This window comes from Gadus chalcogrammus, chromosome 5 (assembly GCF_026213295.1).
Source record: "Gadus chalcogrammus isolate NIFS_2021 chromosome 5, NIFS_Gcha_1.0, whole genome shotgun sequence".
NCBI classification, from domain to species: domain Eukaryota; kingdom Metazoa; phylum Chordata; class Actinopteri; order Gadiformes; family Gadidae; genus Gadus; species Gadus chalcogrammus.
The window spans coordinates 15,286,313-15,304,868 of NC_079416.1; the positions used below are offsets into that span (position 1 = coordinate 15,286,313).

The 18,556-nt window shown below is 46.8% G+C and overlaps 1 protein-coding gene across 5 annotated transcripts; it reads right to left on the reverse strand.

Moving 5' to 3' along the window:
* On the reverse strand, positions 1-16,621 carry stac (SH3 and cysteine rich domain). 5 transcript variants are annotated; one of them, XM_056591215.1, is made up of 12 exons: positions 15,956-16,621; positions 14,832-14,864; positions 12,920-13,244; positions 8,536-8,669; positions 5,224-5,305; positions 4,193-4,299; positions 3,572-3,662; positions 3,107-3,168; positions 2,817-2,917; positions 979-1,030; positions 475-612; positions 1-149 (listed from the first exon to the last, which is right to left on the reverse strand). In XM_056591215.1, exons 1-12 carry the CDS (start codon positions 16,052-16,054, stop codon positions 51-53), a joined length of 1,323 nt encoding a protein of 440 aa, XP_056447190.1. In that variant the 5' UTR covers positions 16,055-16,621; the 3' UTR covers positions 1-50. The 5 variants fall into 5 exon arrangements, with proteins under 5 accessions (XP_056447190.1, XP_056447189.1, XP_056447192.1 ...); XM_056591214.1 differs by having other exon boundaries at positions 12,920-13,250; XM_056591217.1 differs by lacking the exon at positions 14,832-14,864.
* Positions 16,622-18,556: the final 1,935 nt, after the last annotated feature.

The window sequence follows — 18,556 nt, forward strand, 5'->3', positions numbered from 1 at the left end:
TCTCTCTCTCTCTCTCTCTCTCTCTCTCTCTCTCTCTCTCTCTCTCTCCCTCAGATGTTCTCCAGAACATCAGTAGGAACGAAGCCTCTCTTCTTTCCGCTGGCCACCTTGATGAAGCCGCTCTGCTCCACCTCGCTGCTCACGCAGATCTAGAGGGAGTAGAAGAGACACGATGTGAGGGCAGCCCTGACGTCTTCCTCCTCATCCACATGTTGGAGACACGTGTGTAATGTCTCTGATCGCCTGGTGTGTGTTATAGCATTGTTCTGTTTCAAGAACCAGCCAGGGTCTGCAGGGAGGGACTGGAAGGAACTGCTCACTGACTGATGAATGAACCTTTTTGTAAGTATCTGCCCACAACCTCAAGGCGGACCGGGTATCACACCAAAGCCACAAACCAAACCAAGTATCAAACCAAATATATAAATATATGCAGTATATATTTAGGTAAGACTCACAGAGGAAGGTTCCTACCTGTCCCTCCTTGAGAGTGATCTGTCCCTGCTCCTTGCAGCCGATGAAGGTCCTGCTGCACCTGAACACGGAGTCCCCAGCCCCCACCTGCTGTGCGTAGGCAGCCGGGAAGAAGCCCACCCGGTCCTCGATCACTCCCTGAACAAAGAAACGTCACGTCATTAATAATGCAGACCATGAGCTTCTCTATTTTTACATGCCATGATCTAGATAGCAACGTGTCGCTCTGTAGCGACAGACCAACGATGCTCCAGCCTCAGCACTCATCTGTTTGGCGCGCACTCTGGGCTAACAACAAAACATTAAGACGTCTTCATGGTTTCTCAGCCGGTCTGCGGAGCCTCCGATTGGCCCTTTTGTATCCTCATTTATCAGTTCCCCTGTCACCCACAGCTGATCCTCTGTGAGGATCAGCCTGCTCACAGGGCATTGGACCAGGGAGAGGCTAAAGCATCCTGAGCCAAGCTTGATGAAGCGTGTTCAGTTGAGTAATGAGTAACATGCCTTCCACCAGTCGTCGTTGGAGTCATCAGCCAGTAGAATCCGGTCTCCTGGTCTGTGAAGCACAAAAACCTCATTCAGTTTTATGATACTTTTCTTTTACTTGAGAAGTGGTGAAGGGGACATTCTTCTTTCTTTATAGGCAAGGCGTCCTGTTAGTTTGGTTTTATACGTTCAGTGGAGCGTCTCTCTCCCGGACATCAGCACCCTGGGATTCAAACTGACTGATTACAAACATCTGCTCAAAGCCACAGCCTCTGCCACCAATCAGAGACCACCTCTGAGTGGAGACGCCTCAGGTCTAGTTAACGGTTTAGACTTTCCCCCAGGCAAATGGATCACAGGGCGGAGATATTTCAGAGCAGGGGCAGCGGGGGGAAGGGTTGGGGTCAGAGGTCAGAGGAGGTGTGAGGTCAGAGGAGGTGTGAGGTCAGAGGAGGTGTGAGGTCAGAGGAGGTCAGATGAGTAGTGAGGAGGTGTGAGGTCAGAGGAGGTGTGAGGTCAGAGAAGGTGTGAGGTCAGAGGAGGTGCGAGGTCGGAGGAGGTGTTAGGTCAGAGGGGAGTGAGATCAGAGGAGGTGTGAGGTCAGAGGAGGTCAGATGAGTAGTGAGGAGGTGTGAGGTCAGAGAAGGTGTGAGGTCAAAGGAGGTGCGAGGTCGGAGGAGGTGTTAGGTCAGAGGGGAGTGAGGTCAGAGGAGGTGTGAGGTCAGAGGAGGTGTGAGGTCAGAGGAGGTGTGAGGTCAGAGGAGGTGTGAGGTCAGAGGAGGTGTGAGGTCAGAGGAGGAGTGAGGTTAGAGGAGATGTGAGGAGGTGTGAGATGCTAACTCACTTGGCATCGACCAATTCCCTCAATGTCTTTTCTTATCTTTATTCTGCTTTTGTTTATGATACATTTTAACCTGGAACTGAAACCCAAACACTGAGTGGAGGTTTGATTAGAGGATTACTATCTATGAGAACACTTTGGGGGTGGATGTCCTACACAAACACTGTCTGCTTTCTAAAGGAAGTTCGTTATGACTGATGAAGGATGTTTCGGCTTGAGATGTTTCTATGGGGAGTGAGGAGATCTCTCCCACCGTGAGATAGAGGTCCTCCAGGACCTATTGGGCTTGAGGTGACACATGGTTTCTATCTGGCCAATCATGGCCTCCCGAGAGCAGAAGGTAGTGAGTAGGACGCCCGCTAAATGGAGTTTGTTTCAAGGAGCTGATAACTATGATGGCATCTCCAGAGAGGAAGGGAAATATGTTGTGGGCTCAGAGAACTGAAGACATCAAAGCAGATTGACACATTTGGCTCCAACACAGGAGAAATCATGGTTGGAGGTCAACTGAATGAAGGTAGTTTGAAGGGTTATCTAAAGCTACTGTATCAGGATGAATGACGAGATATTTATAACCTGTCAGGTGCTTGCAATCAGGACATGAATTATATTTATAAACCCACCCTTCAAAAAGGAAGTTAATTAGATAATTAGGTGATTCTATTCGTGGCAACGTTGTCCTCACTAGTTGACTGAATAAAGTTGTGATTACCCCCAGGATGGAGTTCTGTCTTCTTAGACAGACGAGGAAAGAAGTTTTTTTTTACATATATATATATATATCTTTCAGCAATAACATCAATTGTAAAAAGACTTTCATTATTGCTAATTTGATGCCATCATGGTGACTGATCTGTTTGAGATCATTTACTGTCCGGTCAATAGCAGACATCTCATCTCATGCACCCCACTTAGCTTCACTTATTTTAAAGCTTCAAGGAATAGACAGATTTAGAGACCCTTAGTTCGTATTTGTGTGTGTCTGCGCGTGCGTGCGTGTGTGTCTGTCTTTGACCTCATCTCCAGGTCGTGGAGGTCCAGAGGGGTGAAGCTGAACAGCGCCACATAGGTGTTCAGCTGGAGAACGTCCTTCTGCAGCGCCAGTCTCTCCTGCTCCTAGAGGACACACACACACACACACACACACACACACACACACACACACACACACACACACACACACACACACACACACACACACACACACACACACACAGACTTTTATGAGTATGATCTTTCCACTTTCCTCTGTGTTCTTCATGAATTGGTTCTTTTTGCTCTTCTTTTCGTTGATGTGTTTCTTACCAGATTCTGAAACTTCCCCTCTGTCTCGTATCGCTCTGAGCCGTTCGCCAGGACTCTGAAGACTGAGGAGGAGAAAACAAAATCTAGATCTAGACCCACTTTCATCACTGGGCCTAGACCTAGACCCACCCTCATCACTGGGCCTAGACATAGACCCACCCTCATCACTGGGCCTGGACCTAGACCCACCCTCATCACTGGGCCTGGACCTAGACCCACCCTCATCACTGGGCCTAGACCTAGACCAACCCTCATCACTGGACCTAGACCCACCCTCATCACTGGGCCTAGACCCACCCTCATCACTGGGCCTGGACCGAGACCCACCCTCATCACTGGGCCTAGACCTAGACCCACCCTCATCACTGGGCCTAGACCCACCCTCATCACTGGGCCTAGACCTAGACCCACCCTCATCACTGGGCCTAGACCCACCCTCATCACTGGGCCTGGACCTAGACCCACCCTCATCACTGGGCTCCCTGGACGGGTTGCAGCCGCTGCTGTGGCCTGCTGTTTCCTCAGGGCAAGCGTCAAACTGGTCCAAGTCAGTGGTCTGAAACAGAACACATACACACAAACACACAAACACACAAACACACGTCAAACTTGGGCTCAAACGCGTTTCACACGCAAAACCAAAGGTAGAATTGATGGCGAAAAACTGAGTAAAGAAGACAAAATGTTATTGTTTCACCCCCCCAGCGTCTCCCACAGCCTCCCCCAAAGTCTCTCCCCCTAGCACCCCTTGAGATGGCGCGCTAGGGTGGGGCCAGTCCAAAGAGTCGTAATCAGAGAAAGGAATTGCTCCACTGACATCACCCGTTCAGTGTCCTGAATGCGCTTTATTAGAGACGCTATGAACCTAATGTAGCCTAACATAACACAGAACATAGAACATATAGAACATAGAACATATTTAATATAGAACATAGAACCTAATGTAGCCCACCTACTAGAAAATGCTTTACTCAACTATTTTGATATGAATGGAAAACGTTCTTTTAACACAACGCAAAACTTAAACAATACCCCTGATCATGTAACACAGTAATAATAATGATATTCCAATGACCAGAATCTGACCGAGCTTCTGAGAGACGAGTCGGAGCCGCTGGGCCTCTTGGCCTTCTGGGCCAGAGACGTGGCCATCCTGAGGGCCTCGTACACCGGGTCCACCTTGTTGCCGCACGCTGAGGAGAACCAGAGGACACAGAGTCTTAGGGACCATATCAGAGACTTATGGACCGTATCAGAGTCTTAGGGACCGTATCAGACAGAGACTTAGGGATCGTATCAGACAGAGACTTAGGGACCGTATCACACAGAGACTTAGGGACCGTATCAAACCAGAAACGTAGGGACAGTATCAGAGACTTTAGGGACCGTATCACACAAGAGACTTAGGGACCGTATCCCACCAGAGACGTAGGGACCTTATCAGAGACTTAGGGATCGTATCACACAGAGACATATCGACCATGCATGACACCAGAGACTTAGGGATCGTATCACACCAGAGACTTAGGGATCGTGTATCCTTGAGTTGAATGGTATTCTTAATCAAACAGCGTTTATCACACGAGAGACTTATGGACCGTATCACAGAGAGGCTTAGGGACCGTATCAGACAGAGACTTAGGGGCCGTATCAGACAGAGACTTAGGGACCGTATCAGACAGAGACTTAGGGACCGTATCAGACAGAGACTTAGGGACCGTATCAGACAGAGACTTAGGGATCGTATCACACAGAGACTTAGGGACCGTATCAAACCAGAAACGTAGGGACAGTATCAGAGACTTTAGGGACCGTATCACACAAGAGACTTAGGGACCGTATCCCACCAGAGACGTAGGGACCTTATCAAAGACTTAGGGATCGTATCACAGAGAGACATATCGACCATGTATGACACCAGAGACTTAGGGATCGTATCACACCAGAGACTTAGGGATCGTATCACACCAGAGACTTAGGGATCGTGTATCCTTGAGTTGAATGGTATTCTTAATCAAACAGCGTTTAGTGATCAACTCTACAGTGTGTCCTACTCAGTAGAAAATACAATTTACAACTATGTACCACTTGGTTAAAAGGATGGAGAGATGTTTTACCGATAGGCATGACTTCTTTGATGCATCCGAACTGTTCCTGGATCAGCAAAGGGGAGCTGTAGTAGCGGCGGAAGCCTTTGGGCTGACAGGGGGAGAGGAGAGAAGTGTCAGTGGAACAGCACTGAAGGTCACAGCACTGAAGGTCACAGCACTGAAGGTCACAGCACCGAAGGTCACAGCACCGAAGGTCACAGCACCGACGGTCACAGCATTGACGGTCACAGCACTGAATTCACAGCCCCAAAGGCCTGCTCTTCTCAATGTGCACAGCTGAATCACTGGTTCTGTTTGGAAAACCACTAGACTGGGATAGCAAAAAATAATGTGTAATCACAATGCATGCAGATTAAAAAGTGACAACCAAAACAAATTTAAGCTTGAGTGAAATTTTGCCAAGTTCTAATCTTAATGCAATACGACTCATACTCTGTTCTGCTTTCTATTTGTAATCTTACAGAACCATGCATCAGATTGCTCACAAAGGAATTTCAGAAGCGGCCCAAATATTTCTCCCAGAGTTTATCCAGACACACAATTTAGGACAGATCAAATTACTGTGTGAGTTACTATTATTATCTTGTGATTGGAAGATTAGGCCTATTGCTCCCACAGAGCATTGCATAGTAGCAACATGCTACACGTTAGCACATACTCTATTGCTCCCACAGAGCATTGAATAGTAGCAACATTCTACACATTAGCACATGCGCTATTGCTCCCACAGAGCATCACCTAGTAGCAACATGCTACACGTTAGCACATGCTCTATTCTCATTTGCACAGCTGAAACATCTATGTTTTATTATTTTTCAGTTGTTTCAGTTGTTGGCGGCAGTGTGTCCTGGTTTTGTTATCCTGTCCAGTGAGGGGTTGTTGTGTATTGAGGTTCAACTCGACCCCAGGGGCCACTAAACGTCCTCGTCTCGCTCTCTAGGTCCCAACGCAGCGGAGAAACACTTCCCTCTAGGGGTCAGCCTCCTCCAGTGCTTCAGAGACAAGGTCTCTCTGAAGAAGTCCTGTAACTCGTCCACCTCTTCCATACCTAGCTCCTTCATAACGTGTTTCAGGACACGCGGTCGGTCGCTGATACAAGCCACTGCCTCACTGAGAATCAGGAGCTACTAAGCAGCCAACATTAGGGACGTCAACGGCAGATATTTCACAGATGATCATATTGTGGTGATTTATGAAATCCAAATACACAGATGATAAACTAAAAGTTGTTTTGGCCAAGAGAAACAGGCTTGAGAAGTAGTGTGCGAGTTGAAACCCTAATTTAGAGTTGTATCCTCTGGGGAGGCTTCCTGTTTTATGCGTGACCTTTCAACTTATTTTCCACTGAGCTGATCCTATCTCTCCAAGCAGGGAGTCTTCAAGCTCGGTAAAACTGAGTTATGAGTCACGGTAGAACAGGCAAGAGTTACCATGAAACACAGGGAGGGACGTCCTGGCCATCTCTCTGTGTTTAATGTCAGCATGGAACATTCAAATCACTCTTTTCATGGAGGAAAACATGAAGTAGAATTGTATCAGATTGTATCAGTGTACAACTCTCTGTGTCTACTGAGTCCAGCCTTCTCCATGTTAGGGTGACTCTCTCCAAGTCATTACAAAAGATAAGCGATGGAAACGCCTGGCATCCAGAACATATCCAAAGGAAGCAAGACCTTGGCAGTGCGATTCAAAGGAGGATTAGTCTTCGTTTCTCAGTAAAGCACGCGCGTGCGTATATGTGCTGCATGCGTTTGTGTGGTTGTTATTTGCTTGCGTATGTGTGCGATTGCCAATGTGTGTTCGACTTAAAGTCCCGTCGTGGTCGTACATAAAGACAAAACCTAAACTGGTGCTGGCCAGTTCTCTGGTCTGTAACGGGAGATGGCAAAATGACGAGTGGTTTTTGGCACATCCATTCATGACCACTTCCCCCCTGGAAAAACAGCCAGCCTCCAGCCTGCACAGCCTGACCCACTCATCACCAGCCCCCTCACTGCTACGCCCACAAACTGTGTGTATGTGTGTGTGTGTGTGTGTGTGTGTGTGAACGAGAGGTGGAAAAAGAGAGAGAGGGCGAGAGAGAGGGAGAAGGAGAGCGGTAGAAGGAGTGGGGCGTTGTGTGTTATGCCAAGTCTTAATCACATCAGTAACCAATCCCAATAATCATCCCGTTATAATGATGACAGACCATAATTCAGTATATAAAGCACAGATGGATCATAGCTGATGAGCAGCAAAGGGTTTTCAGTTGAGGTTTTTCTTTATCTACAACCGGGATCATGTTGTTGACTGAGATATTACACATCCCACACAGATCCTCCAGAGACATCTCCTTCCATTGACTTCTCTGAATAAGATGAATCATCTACAAACGGTCTACAATAGTCTAATCTACAAAACAGTGGATGACTCTAAGCCGGACGTGTGTGGCCCTTTATGTCTTCTATCTAAAAGCCTTCTAGTCCATATGTCTTCTAGCTGAAAGCCTTCTAGTCCATTATGTCTTCTGGCTAGAAGCCTTGTAGTAAAAGCCGTCTAGTCCTTCATGTCTTCTAGCTAAAAACCTTCGAGTAAAAGCCTTCTTGTTCTTCATGTCTTCTAACTAAAAGCCTCCTAGTAAAAGCCTTCTAGTCTTCCATGTCTTCTAGCTAAAAGCCTTCTAGCCCTGTGTGTTACACAGCGTCTGTAGGGCAGGACAGAGCACCTGGTGCCTGTTTAGTCTACCGATCTTATTCTACCTTCATAGACTGTTTTCTATCTGTGTTATCTATATGTGTTATCTATGAATGATCTATGAATGATCGATTAATGATCTATGGATGATCTATTGATGATCTATGAATGATCTATTGATGATCTATGAATGATCTATGAATGATCTATTGATGATCTATGCTCTCTGTCGGTCTAACCTGCTGGCCGTGAGGCCGTTCTTCATGCTGGTTCACGGAGGGCCCTGGATAGAAGTTCTTAACACACCAGTCCCGCTCAGCACTGGCACTTTACCAACGATAAGGAGCGAGGATGAAGACGACGGCCAGATCACTCGTGATGATGTGTCTGCTTTATATTCAGTTTATATTCAGTCACTAACAAACAGAACCACAAATAGGCTAACTATTTTCAGAGGTAGGGGAATAATAAATAGCAGCAATTAAGCGTAGTGTCTGAAACGGCGCCATCCCACGCATCTTCTGTGGTTCTACCGCAGTATGCATTCACCATCTGTCCCCCGTGTGTGTGAACCCTGTGTGTGTGTGTGTGGGGGCGGCCTGGGGGCGTCCCCAGGCAGCGTGGAAGGTGGGGGGGGGGTCTTACCAGCTTGCCCTGACAGCGCTGTCGCCCCACACCGTGCTCACACTTATGGTGCAGGCTCATCTTGCAGGCTTTGCAACGCAGGCCGTGCTTGGCTGTGTTCCCCGCCAGGAATACCACATGCTTGGCCGTCGTTCCTAATGGAGAAACACACACACACACACACACACACACACACACACACACATAGACATGTAAGGTTCGCGTACGCCGAGAAATACAGTACAAACACGCCCACAGACTTATGTAAAGAAAAACTAAATAAATATTATGGTCCCGTTGAGGGGTGTTGATGATGGACTGTAGAGGAATGCACAAGTGAGTCACAACCCGTACCCAGTCTGTTCTAAACCGTCAAAGGACACAAAGATAATAAGGAACGATTTGAAAACAAAGAAGGCCTGAATTTACATTTTGAAGATGCTTTTATCAATAGCGACTTGCAGCTATTCATACACACACTGATGGCGGAGTCAACCACAAAAGGAGACGGCCAGCTCCTCGGGAGCACTTAGGGTGATGCTTCTCGCTCAGGGAAGCCTTGAAACTCAGCGTGGGGGAGCCGGGGAATCGAACTAGCGACCTTCTTCTGGTTACAAGTCACCCCGCTGAGCTAAGCCGACCATCCGTAGATAACATCTGGTCTCCACAGCTCACAGAAGGAATGTCAAATCTATACTAAAGCAGAACTGCTGGTTATCGACCCTATCAAACCATTGATTGTTCAAATCCATTATTCCTAACGATCACATTAACCTGATCACAATACTTCGGTCACTCATCTTCTACATCACATGACTCCGTCAACTTTCTATTGAACATAGGATATATCTGCTTCATAACTGACGCCTCCTCACACCACGTCAAACCCACACATTAAACAAAGCCAGACCTGAGGGGTGTGTGTGTGTGTGTGTGTGTGTGTGTGTGTGTGTGTGTGTGTGTGTGTGTGTGTGTGTGTGTGTGTGTGTGTGTGTGTGTGTGTGTGTGTGTGTGTGTGTGCCCGTGTGCCCGTGTGTGTGTGTGCCCATGTGTGTGCGTGTGTGGACGGCAAATGTGTTATGAGTTTTAAATTGCCATAGCGGAGGAAGTTGACATGATGGACTGAGATAAATATACAGTGGAAGGATAGCGAGACAGACAGGCAGACTTGGTGACATAGATCACAGTAGAGAGAGACCTCAGTGTTGTGATTGGTTGCTGTCTGGCAGCTCACAGCCCCCGGTGATTCATTGATGAACCAATGAGCATGGGCCCTGATGTGACCCGGTCTCTCTGTGTGACCCGGTCTCTCTGTGTGACCCGTTCTCTTGCTGTGGCTCTCCCTCTTTCCACTCTAAAATGTGGACGCGTGAAGAATGAATTGATCTACTGGTCTGGAGGGTAGGATTGGTCTGTAGGACTGGTCTGTAGTGGTAGGACTGGCCTGTAGGACTGGCCTTTAGGAATGGTCTGTAGTGGTAGGACTGGTCTGTAGTGGTAGGACTGGTCTGTAGGACTGATCTGTAAGACTGGTATGCAGTGGTTGGACTTGTCTGTAGGACTGGTCTGTAATGGTTGGAATGGTCTGTAGCACTGGTCTGTAGGACTGGTCCGTACTGGTGAGACTGGTCTGTAGGACCTTTCTGTAGTGGTAGGACTGGTCTGTAGGATTAGTCTGTGGGACTGGTCTGTACTGGTCTGGAGGGTAGGACTGGTCTGTAGAACTGGTCAGTAGGACTGGTCTGTACTGGTCTGGAGACGTGTTTCTGTTCAACCTCTGGTTTCTTTTTGTCTCACTGACAGAACTTTACATTCGGGTCGTGACACAATGTGGACAATGTGGAAGATTATAAACAAAAAAACAGCACGGGATGTTGAAGTCAGACAACATCCAATGTGTTCCTCTGGAGCACAAGACCAAACCCGAAGGACTGGGGTTAACCCAAACCCTACAGCTCTGTGTTCTACAGGGAGGGAAACACAGGGTTAACCCTAACCCTACAGCACTGTGTTCTACAGGGAGGGAAACACAGGGTTAACCCTAACCCTACAGCTCTGTGTTCTACAGGGAGGGAAACACAGGGTTAACACTAACCCTACAGCTCTGTGTTCTACAGAGAGGGAAACACAGGGTTAACCCTAACCCTACAGCTCTATGTTCTACAGAGAGGTAAACACACAGCACTGGGGTTAACCCTAACCCTTAAACTCTGTGTAATACAGAGAGCTAAACACCAATAACTACCCTCCACACACACAACTCATACAACAGTTTTTTTTTTCTTCGTTCCTATGGCGAGACAGGAGTTTGTCAGGGATACAAACTGAATGATAGGTGGGGCCCCTGGTGTGGCCCCCTGTGAGATCTGGTATTGCTGGGCCCCGCTGCAGAAATCATGATCTGCTGACGGCAACCACACCTGTCGCAACGGCCTCACCGATCACAACTGATCTGGGAACAGATCCTTGTACCTTTGCCGCTGCGTTTATTGTGGGCTATTGTATCAGGAACCAGATCTTAATCAAAGTATTCCTGGACAGTAGTTGGCTGGAGATTCAATAGGCTTGTTAGACCACATTTCAGTGAATTCTTTCTATTTCTGTGCTTATTTTTTTCACTGCATGCCATCCTTAGTAGGAGGAGCAATAGCAAAACATAAAAAAAAACAGGGATATAATGTTGCTCCGTGAAATGTGTTACTATGAAAGTGTTAAAGTCATTTGGTTAAACGCCATGACCCAATCAAGTTACAACAATCTAATTCCATGCGTGAAAAAGTTATTAAAGCGCAACATAATTATGATCAACACAGGATGAAATGTTCCGATTGCTTAGGAACGTCTTTAGCTACGGTTAGAATGTAAATGTTGGCGCAGACTTCATGTCCAAATCTGTGATAAACACATGCAGAGGGTCAGCTGGCTTCATGGTGTTGTGATGCAATCCTACTGAGAATTATTAGAAAAACGCTGATTTGAACATGATATGAAAAGGGCAGAAGTTTGTCCTCTGCAAAGAACTTTCCTCAAGAAACCGCATACAGTGAATTCATCCCCAGGAAGGATTAGCATCATTTAACTGTGATGCAACTCAATTAAGGTCAACCTGCTTTTCTGGAAACTGACTCACTCACTTCCAAGCACCAACCTGGAAAACACATTTCACGAGTTGTTTTCCAGCAGAAAGCCAGGAATCAAACCTTGTGAATCACAGAGCATTCAAACGAGTGGAGGGTTAAAACCTCTACCTCTCTATGGCATGCATTTAGTAAGGATACTTAATATTTAAAACTTCATGCATTTAGTAAGAATACTTAATACATGAATTTATCATTAGGAAAATGAATGTGGTTCTGGTTGCTCATAATAGATGACACTTCATTTCAAACAGAAGTTTCAATGTAAATAGACAAGAATTGTGGCAGTAATAAGATATGTATATTTGTTGAATACTCTAAATACTCTTAGGTGACGTCTTCGACTTCAGGAATTAATAAAATACATATTCTCTCTGTCTAATCTGGTAAATAAAACATAGTGCTGTAGCTATCATCTAGGTACGTATCGAACCCTATGAGAGAAATGCATTATGGTTAAATTAAGTTCCCACTTTGCTATTTCATCTTCCATAGTTCATATATTTTCCTTGCTTAACCCTTTTATTTAATTTGATCATCAGATTTCTCATAATTTGTCAAACAAAGTTTTTGATAAGCCTAGATTAGGGTATATTTACGTTTATTTAGGATTTTACATCAATTATCTTTGAGGTACAAGCCCTATAGATGCGTTAGTGTACTGGTCCGTTCTCTATGTGTACTGGGAGCACTACTGTACTGGTTCCAGAGTCTGACCCAACAGCCTGACCATGGATCAATGGATCCCAATGACCTTGATTCCCTGCATGTCGGGTCAAACGTGTGCACATGACGACAATATTGTGCTTGTGACCACAATGTTGTGCACGTGACCACAATGTTGTGCACGTGAACACAATGTTGTGCACGTGACCACAATGTTGTGCACGTGACGAATATGTTGTATACGTGACCACAATGTTGTGCACGTGAAGACAATGTTGTGCACGTCTGATCCTGGCAAAGAGTTCACTCACGTCTCACTCTCGGGCCGAGAGCAGAGAATAGAGAACAGAGAACAGAGCGGGGGTCCTCACCTACGAGAACAGAGAACAGAGTGGGGGTCCTCACCTACGAGAACGGAGAACCGAGTGAAGGTCCTCACCTACGAGAACAGAGTGGGGGTCCTCACCCACGAGAACAGACAACAGAGTGGGGGTCCTCACCCACGAGAACAGACAACAGAGTGGGGGTCCTCACCCACGAGAACAGAGAACAGAGTGGGGGTCCTCACCCACGAGAACAGAGAACCGAGTGGAGGTCCTCACCTACGATCATGTGGTTGCAGACGTCGCAGAAGGTGGGCTTCTTGAAGATGTGCTCCATGAAGCAGTGGCCGGCGGCGTCCAACGTGTACGGGCTGCGTGACGACGGGGAGCGTGACGACGGAGGGGGGGCGGAGGGGATGGCGGGCGGGACGGGGGGGATGTGGTGGTGGGGGTTGTGGGGCGGGGCCAGGCTGTTGAGGTGGCTCGTGCTGCTGCTGACCTCCGACAGCAGCTCCGACTTGTGGTCTCCGCTGCTCCTGAAGAAGTTGTCGGCGCTCTTGCTGCGGACGCTCTTGGTTTTGAAGGACAGAGAGCGCTTCAGCCTCTGTAGCTAGGAAGGGGGGGGGGGTGGGAGGAGAAGAAGAGTGGGAGAAAGGTGAAGAAGGTTTATGAAGGAGAGGTGGAGCTGATGAGACATGCAGATTCAAAAGAGGGGCAGTGACGGGGAAATGCTTTGGATGTTTTTGGTGTGCTATGATTAAGTCCAAATCGGTGATTTGGACTTAATCATTTGAAGTCTACTAAATTCCTATGCACAATATTCTTTAATGATCATCTGGTGTAATGCTTAATCTCTGCTGCACAATTGTGGCTGACAAGAAGTCGATTGCCTACAGCGTGTCCTCATTCAGCAGGGGCCACATGGGGGCCCTAGGGCCACATGGGGCCACATAAAAGCTGATGTGTTTTCAGAGCGCAGGACATTGGATCACATCAGGATAATCACTAAGATGCCAGGAGGTCACTGTTGTCCATCATTCGTCTCTATCTCATCACAACCTTCTTTATCATCATGTGGGACTGACCCCTCCTCATCTAACAGTTTAACATTCCTCTCTATCTCATCAGTCCTCTCTCTCATATTGTAGTCCAGCGTTCCTCTCTACCTCCTCATCACCCTTAAGAGGTCATTGTTCTCCAGGGTTCCTCTCTATCTCATCATCACCCTTCAGAGGTCATTGTTCTCCAGGGTTCCTCTCTATCTCATCATCACCCTTCAGAGGTCATTGTTCTCCAGGGTTCCTCTCTGTCTCATCATCACCCTTCAGAGGTCATTGTTCTCCAGGGTTCCTCTCTATCTCATCATCACCCTTCAGAGGTCATTGTTCTCCAGGGTTCCTCTCTATCTCATCATCATCCTTCAGAGGTCGTTGTTTTCCATCGTTCCTCTCTATCTCATCATCACCCTTCTCTCTCATCATGTGGGCCTGACCCCTCCTCGTCTTACAGTTTAACGGTAATGGGCCATCATGCACTATGCATGCAAGTCATTCAGTAGTGCTTTGAGAACTTATTTCTTCCAGTAAAAGAGTCTGATTTGGTGTGACCAACATATACTCTTTCATGAGCAGTTCTAGTGTATACTTAAAATTAATTTTTACTACAGTTAGTTATGATTATGATTCAGTTTGTTAGTTGTTAGGTTGGACATGAGCATGCAAAACTGTCATGGAGTAAGACAGTGTTTTAGCAGCGGCTATATGGGGTAAAACATTGTGTTTGTTGTGTGTTTGTGATGACGACAACTGATTGATTGGTCCATCCGACCAATCGATTTAGACCATTAGTTTACCCCCTAACACCCACGTCAACGCTCCGTTTTAATGACCCGTCACAGCACAGGAAACAACGAGGATGAAGCAGCATCATACGATACAATCATATGATTGGGTATTTATTCCAAAAAGGATTGTATTGTTGTATATTGAGACAAATGCTGGCGGTGAATCACTCACTTTAATTGGGTTTCCCCTGTGTTAATTTCAGTTGGTGACTCATTTTAGTATTTGATGGCATTCAAGTTGTCATTTCAAACCACTTTAAACCTTGTACACATGCATAAACACAGCTTATGGCTCAGATACACAGCAGGCAACAAGAGGAACCCGCCTCAGATGGGAGCACATCTCACCTTCCGTTTCTGCTGCTCCGGCCTCAATGAGTTCTTTAAGGGACAAACACAGCATGATGGCAGAGGGCCAGGATGTAGAACATAAAGTACACTTAACATAAAGTACACTGAGCATAAAGTACCCTGCCTTAAAACACTGAACCGAAACGCATTACATATCATGTACAGCAGGCTGGTTACAACACCTGACGTCTGAAACAGATCATCATTCTCTCTCTCGTTCTCTGGCTTCACCAGGGGCTTGTTCACCTGTTGTTCATCCAGGAGACCATTAGGACTTAAGGACCAGAGATATGTCTTAGTAGGACTCATGGCCAGGAACCACCCAGAGATATGTATTAGTAGGGCTGGTGGCCTGGAACCACCCAGTGATATGTTTTAGTAGGAATGATGAAGACCTGGAAACCACAGACAACTGATATGGACAACCAGAAGAACAAAAGGTTCACCATGTCAGGGTCAAAGTCTTACTGTTCCTCGTTATAATGAAAGGTTCACCATGTCAGGGTCAAAGTCTTACTGTTCCTCGTTATAATGAAAGGTTCACCGTGTCAGGGTCAAAGTCTTACTGTTCTTCGTTATAATAAAAGGTTCACCATGTCAGGGTCAAAGTCTTAATGATCCTCTACAGAACGAAAGGTCACCATGTCAGGGTCAGACTCTTACGGTTTCATGAGCTTCATATTGTTCGTATCGCCTACTTTAATGGCTCACACTAGAGGTGTTTGTCTAAACTATATTTTAAGCCCAGGAACTTATATATCCTTCTCTGTGTGCCACACAAACGGGAAGAGGAGCAATATCACATTCCTCTTAAATAATATTAATAAATAATAAACTCATTCCAGAAACTGAACTTATTTCAGGCCTGGGTCTGCTCTCCTGGCTTGAGGCTCCTCCTCTCTATAGAGGAGGAACTCTATAGTGTCCTGGACTGATGCTCATGCTGTTACCTTAGTGACTTCTCTATAGATAGATATTGAGGTGCCGTGACTCTCCTAGCTTGAGGCTCCACCTCTCTATAGATAGAGGTGGAGGTGTCCTGGACTGATCCTCAGGCTGTAACCTTGGTTACCTCTATATAGAGAGATGGGGGTGTCATGGACAGATACTCAGACGGTTACCTTGGTTTCCTGGCTCTGAGAGACTACCGGTGAGGCAGGGGTCTCCTCTCCCTTCTCCGCACCCCCGCTGGGCTCCTCCATGCTCTCCGGAGGGATCATCCTAGAGAACCCAGAGCTGAGGTTCTCCTACTCGGTGAAGTACACAGAGCTGAGGTACTCCCGCTCGGTGGCTCCTCAGGAGGATCTAGGGAAAACAGAGCTGAGGTTCTGCTGCTTGGTTCTCAGCATGCAGGCTCGCCAATGAACCGATCCGCGAGCTTCAAATTCAGTGTTCAGCTTGTTTTAGTGATAACCTAAATCCATCTGAAGTCCTCCACAATCAAGAGCAAAAAAAAGACGACAGTCGAAAAGTTCCGAGGAGTCAAAATAAAATAATTACAGATTTTCTCCTATTTCAGAGTCTCGGTGTGAGTTCCGTTTTCTCGCGCGCTCAGCAGAAATCCGTCCAGAACTCCGTCGCGCTCTCAGCAGAACTCCGTCTCGCTCTCAGCGGAACTCCGTCTCGTTCTCAGCAAAACTCCTTCTCGCTCTCCGCATCACGTCCGAACTGCTCGTCTCGTGCTCTCCTGCTCGTCTCGTGCTCTCCTGCTCCGTCCGCTCGCGCTCGCGCTGAAGTCCAGACTCCAGCTGAGTCTTGTCTCGCGCTCGGCTCTGGGGCTGGGGGCTCACGTGGGCGGGAGATGGGATGGGGTCGTCCCTCTTCTGCTGGGAGACAGTACTGGGAGTGGTGGGAGATGGGGTTTGTTGCTGTCAAAGTACTGTGAGTGGTGGGAGGGGGGGGGGGGGGGGGATTGTTGCTGTCACAGTTCTTGGAGAGGTGGGAGGTGGGGTGTGTTGTTGTCAAAGTAGTGGGAGTGATGGGAGGTTGGGTGTGGTGTTGTCACAGTAGTGGGAGTATTGGGAGATCGGATATGTTGTCACAGAACTGGGAGTGGTGGGAGGTGGGATATGTTGTTGTCACAGTAGTGGGAAGGGTTTTTAATTTGATATGATATGAATGATATGGCAAATGGATGCCATTCTGACATGTCAGTAGGCTGTCGATGACAGACATGTCAGTAGGCTGTGGATGACAGACAGACGTGTCAGTAGGCTGATGACAGACAGACATGTCAGTAGGCTTCTGATGACAGACAGACATGTCAGTAGGCTGTCGATGACAGACATGTCAGTAGGCTGTTGATGACAGACAGACATGTCAGTATATAGGCTGATGACAGACAGACATGTCAGTAGGCTTCTGATGACAGACAGACAGACATGTCAGTAGGCTGTTGATGACAGACAGACAGACATATCAGTAGTCTGTTGATAAAAGACATGTCAGTAGGCGGTTGATGACAGACATGTCAGTTGTCTATTGATGATAGACATGTCAGTAGGCTGTTGATGAAAGACAGACAGACATGTCAGTAGTCTGTTGATAACAGACATGTCAGTAGGCGGTTGATGACAGACATGTCAGTAGGCTGCTGATGACAGACAGACAGACATATCAGTAGGCTGTTGATGACAGACAGTCAGACATGTAAGTAGGCGGTTGATGACAGACAGACAGACCTATCAGTAGTCTGTTGATGACAGACAGACAGACATGTCAGTAGGCTGTTGATGACAGATATGTCAGTAGGCTGTTGATGAAAGACAGACAGACATGTCAGTAGTCTGTTGATAACAGACATGTCAGTAGACTGTTGATGGGGGTGTTGGTGTACGTACTGATGTCTACGGTTACCCAGTACTTATTCCAGCCCAGTGAACCACTGCTGCCGCTGCCAGCTCCATGTTTGGGAACGTTTTGTGATTTAACTGTTTGTGTCGATGGGTTCCGGAAGTCACATGACGTGGCACAGCGACGCCCACTCATCATTAGCAGCTCTCTAACAAAGCTCCGTGAGAAAGAATGCTGATGGTCTGCATGTCTGCTGACTTTACATGGACATGATCTCATCTATGATTCAGTTATTGATTGATCTCATCTATGATTCAGTCATTGAATCATCTCATCTATGATTCAGTTATTGTTTGATCTCATCTAGGATTCAGTTAGTGATCTGGGTTCTTCTGATTGTTTTTATTTGTTGTTGTTGTTGCAGGATTTCTCTAGTAATCTCAGGAAACCAGGAGAGATCATTCTAAAAAATGGAGATTCCTCTGTCACATCGAAACCCACTTTCTCGGTCACACTTGCGTCTGCCAAACTGCATGTTGTGTCTCTCTCCTTTGGGTTCTCCGCTGCTGGAACAAGACGTGGGTTAGGGGTAGTAAGTTATTATTAGACCTCGTCTCCTACTCAACATGCAGTACACGTCGGGAAAGGAACCACAGTGGATTCCCGCTGTCTTCCTGCATGCGTGGAACACCTTGATCTTCATGTCTGTTGAAGGCTTTCGAGCAGACCAGGGAAACGCCTTCATATTGTATCTCTCAACCAATACTTAACAATAATAATATAACTGAAGAAGAGTTAGAAATGTAAGTGTCAAATATAAAGTCAGTTAAAACCCATTTTAAACATAAAGCATATGGCTGGCAGAAGATACATGGCTACAGAACTAGCCATCTCTGATCTACATCGTGGAGGCCTGTGGGAAATGTGGA

Excerpts from the sequence above, each read along its gene's own strand:
- stac (XM_056591213.1), bottom strand. The coding sequence starts at position 15,143 with ATGAGTCCTACTAAGACATATCTCTGGTCCTTAAGTCCTAATGGTCTC. Across the intron at positions 3,169-3,571 it reads CAGGGAGCCCAGTGATGAGG|TCTTCAGAGTCCTGGCGAAC; the intron begins GTGGGTCTAGGT and ends TCTCCTCCTCAG. Across the intron at positions 2,918-3,106 it reads AGGGGAAGTTTCAGAATCTG|GAGCAGGAGAGACTGGCGCT; the intron begins GTAAGAAACACA and ends TGTGTCCTCTAG.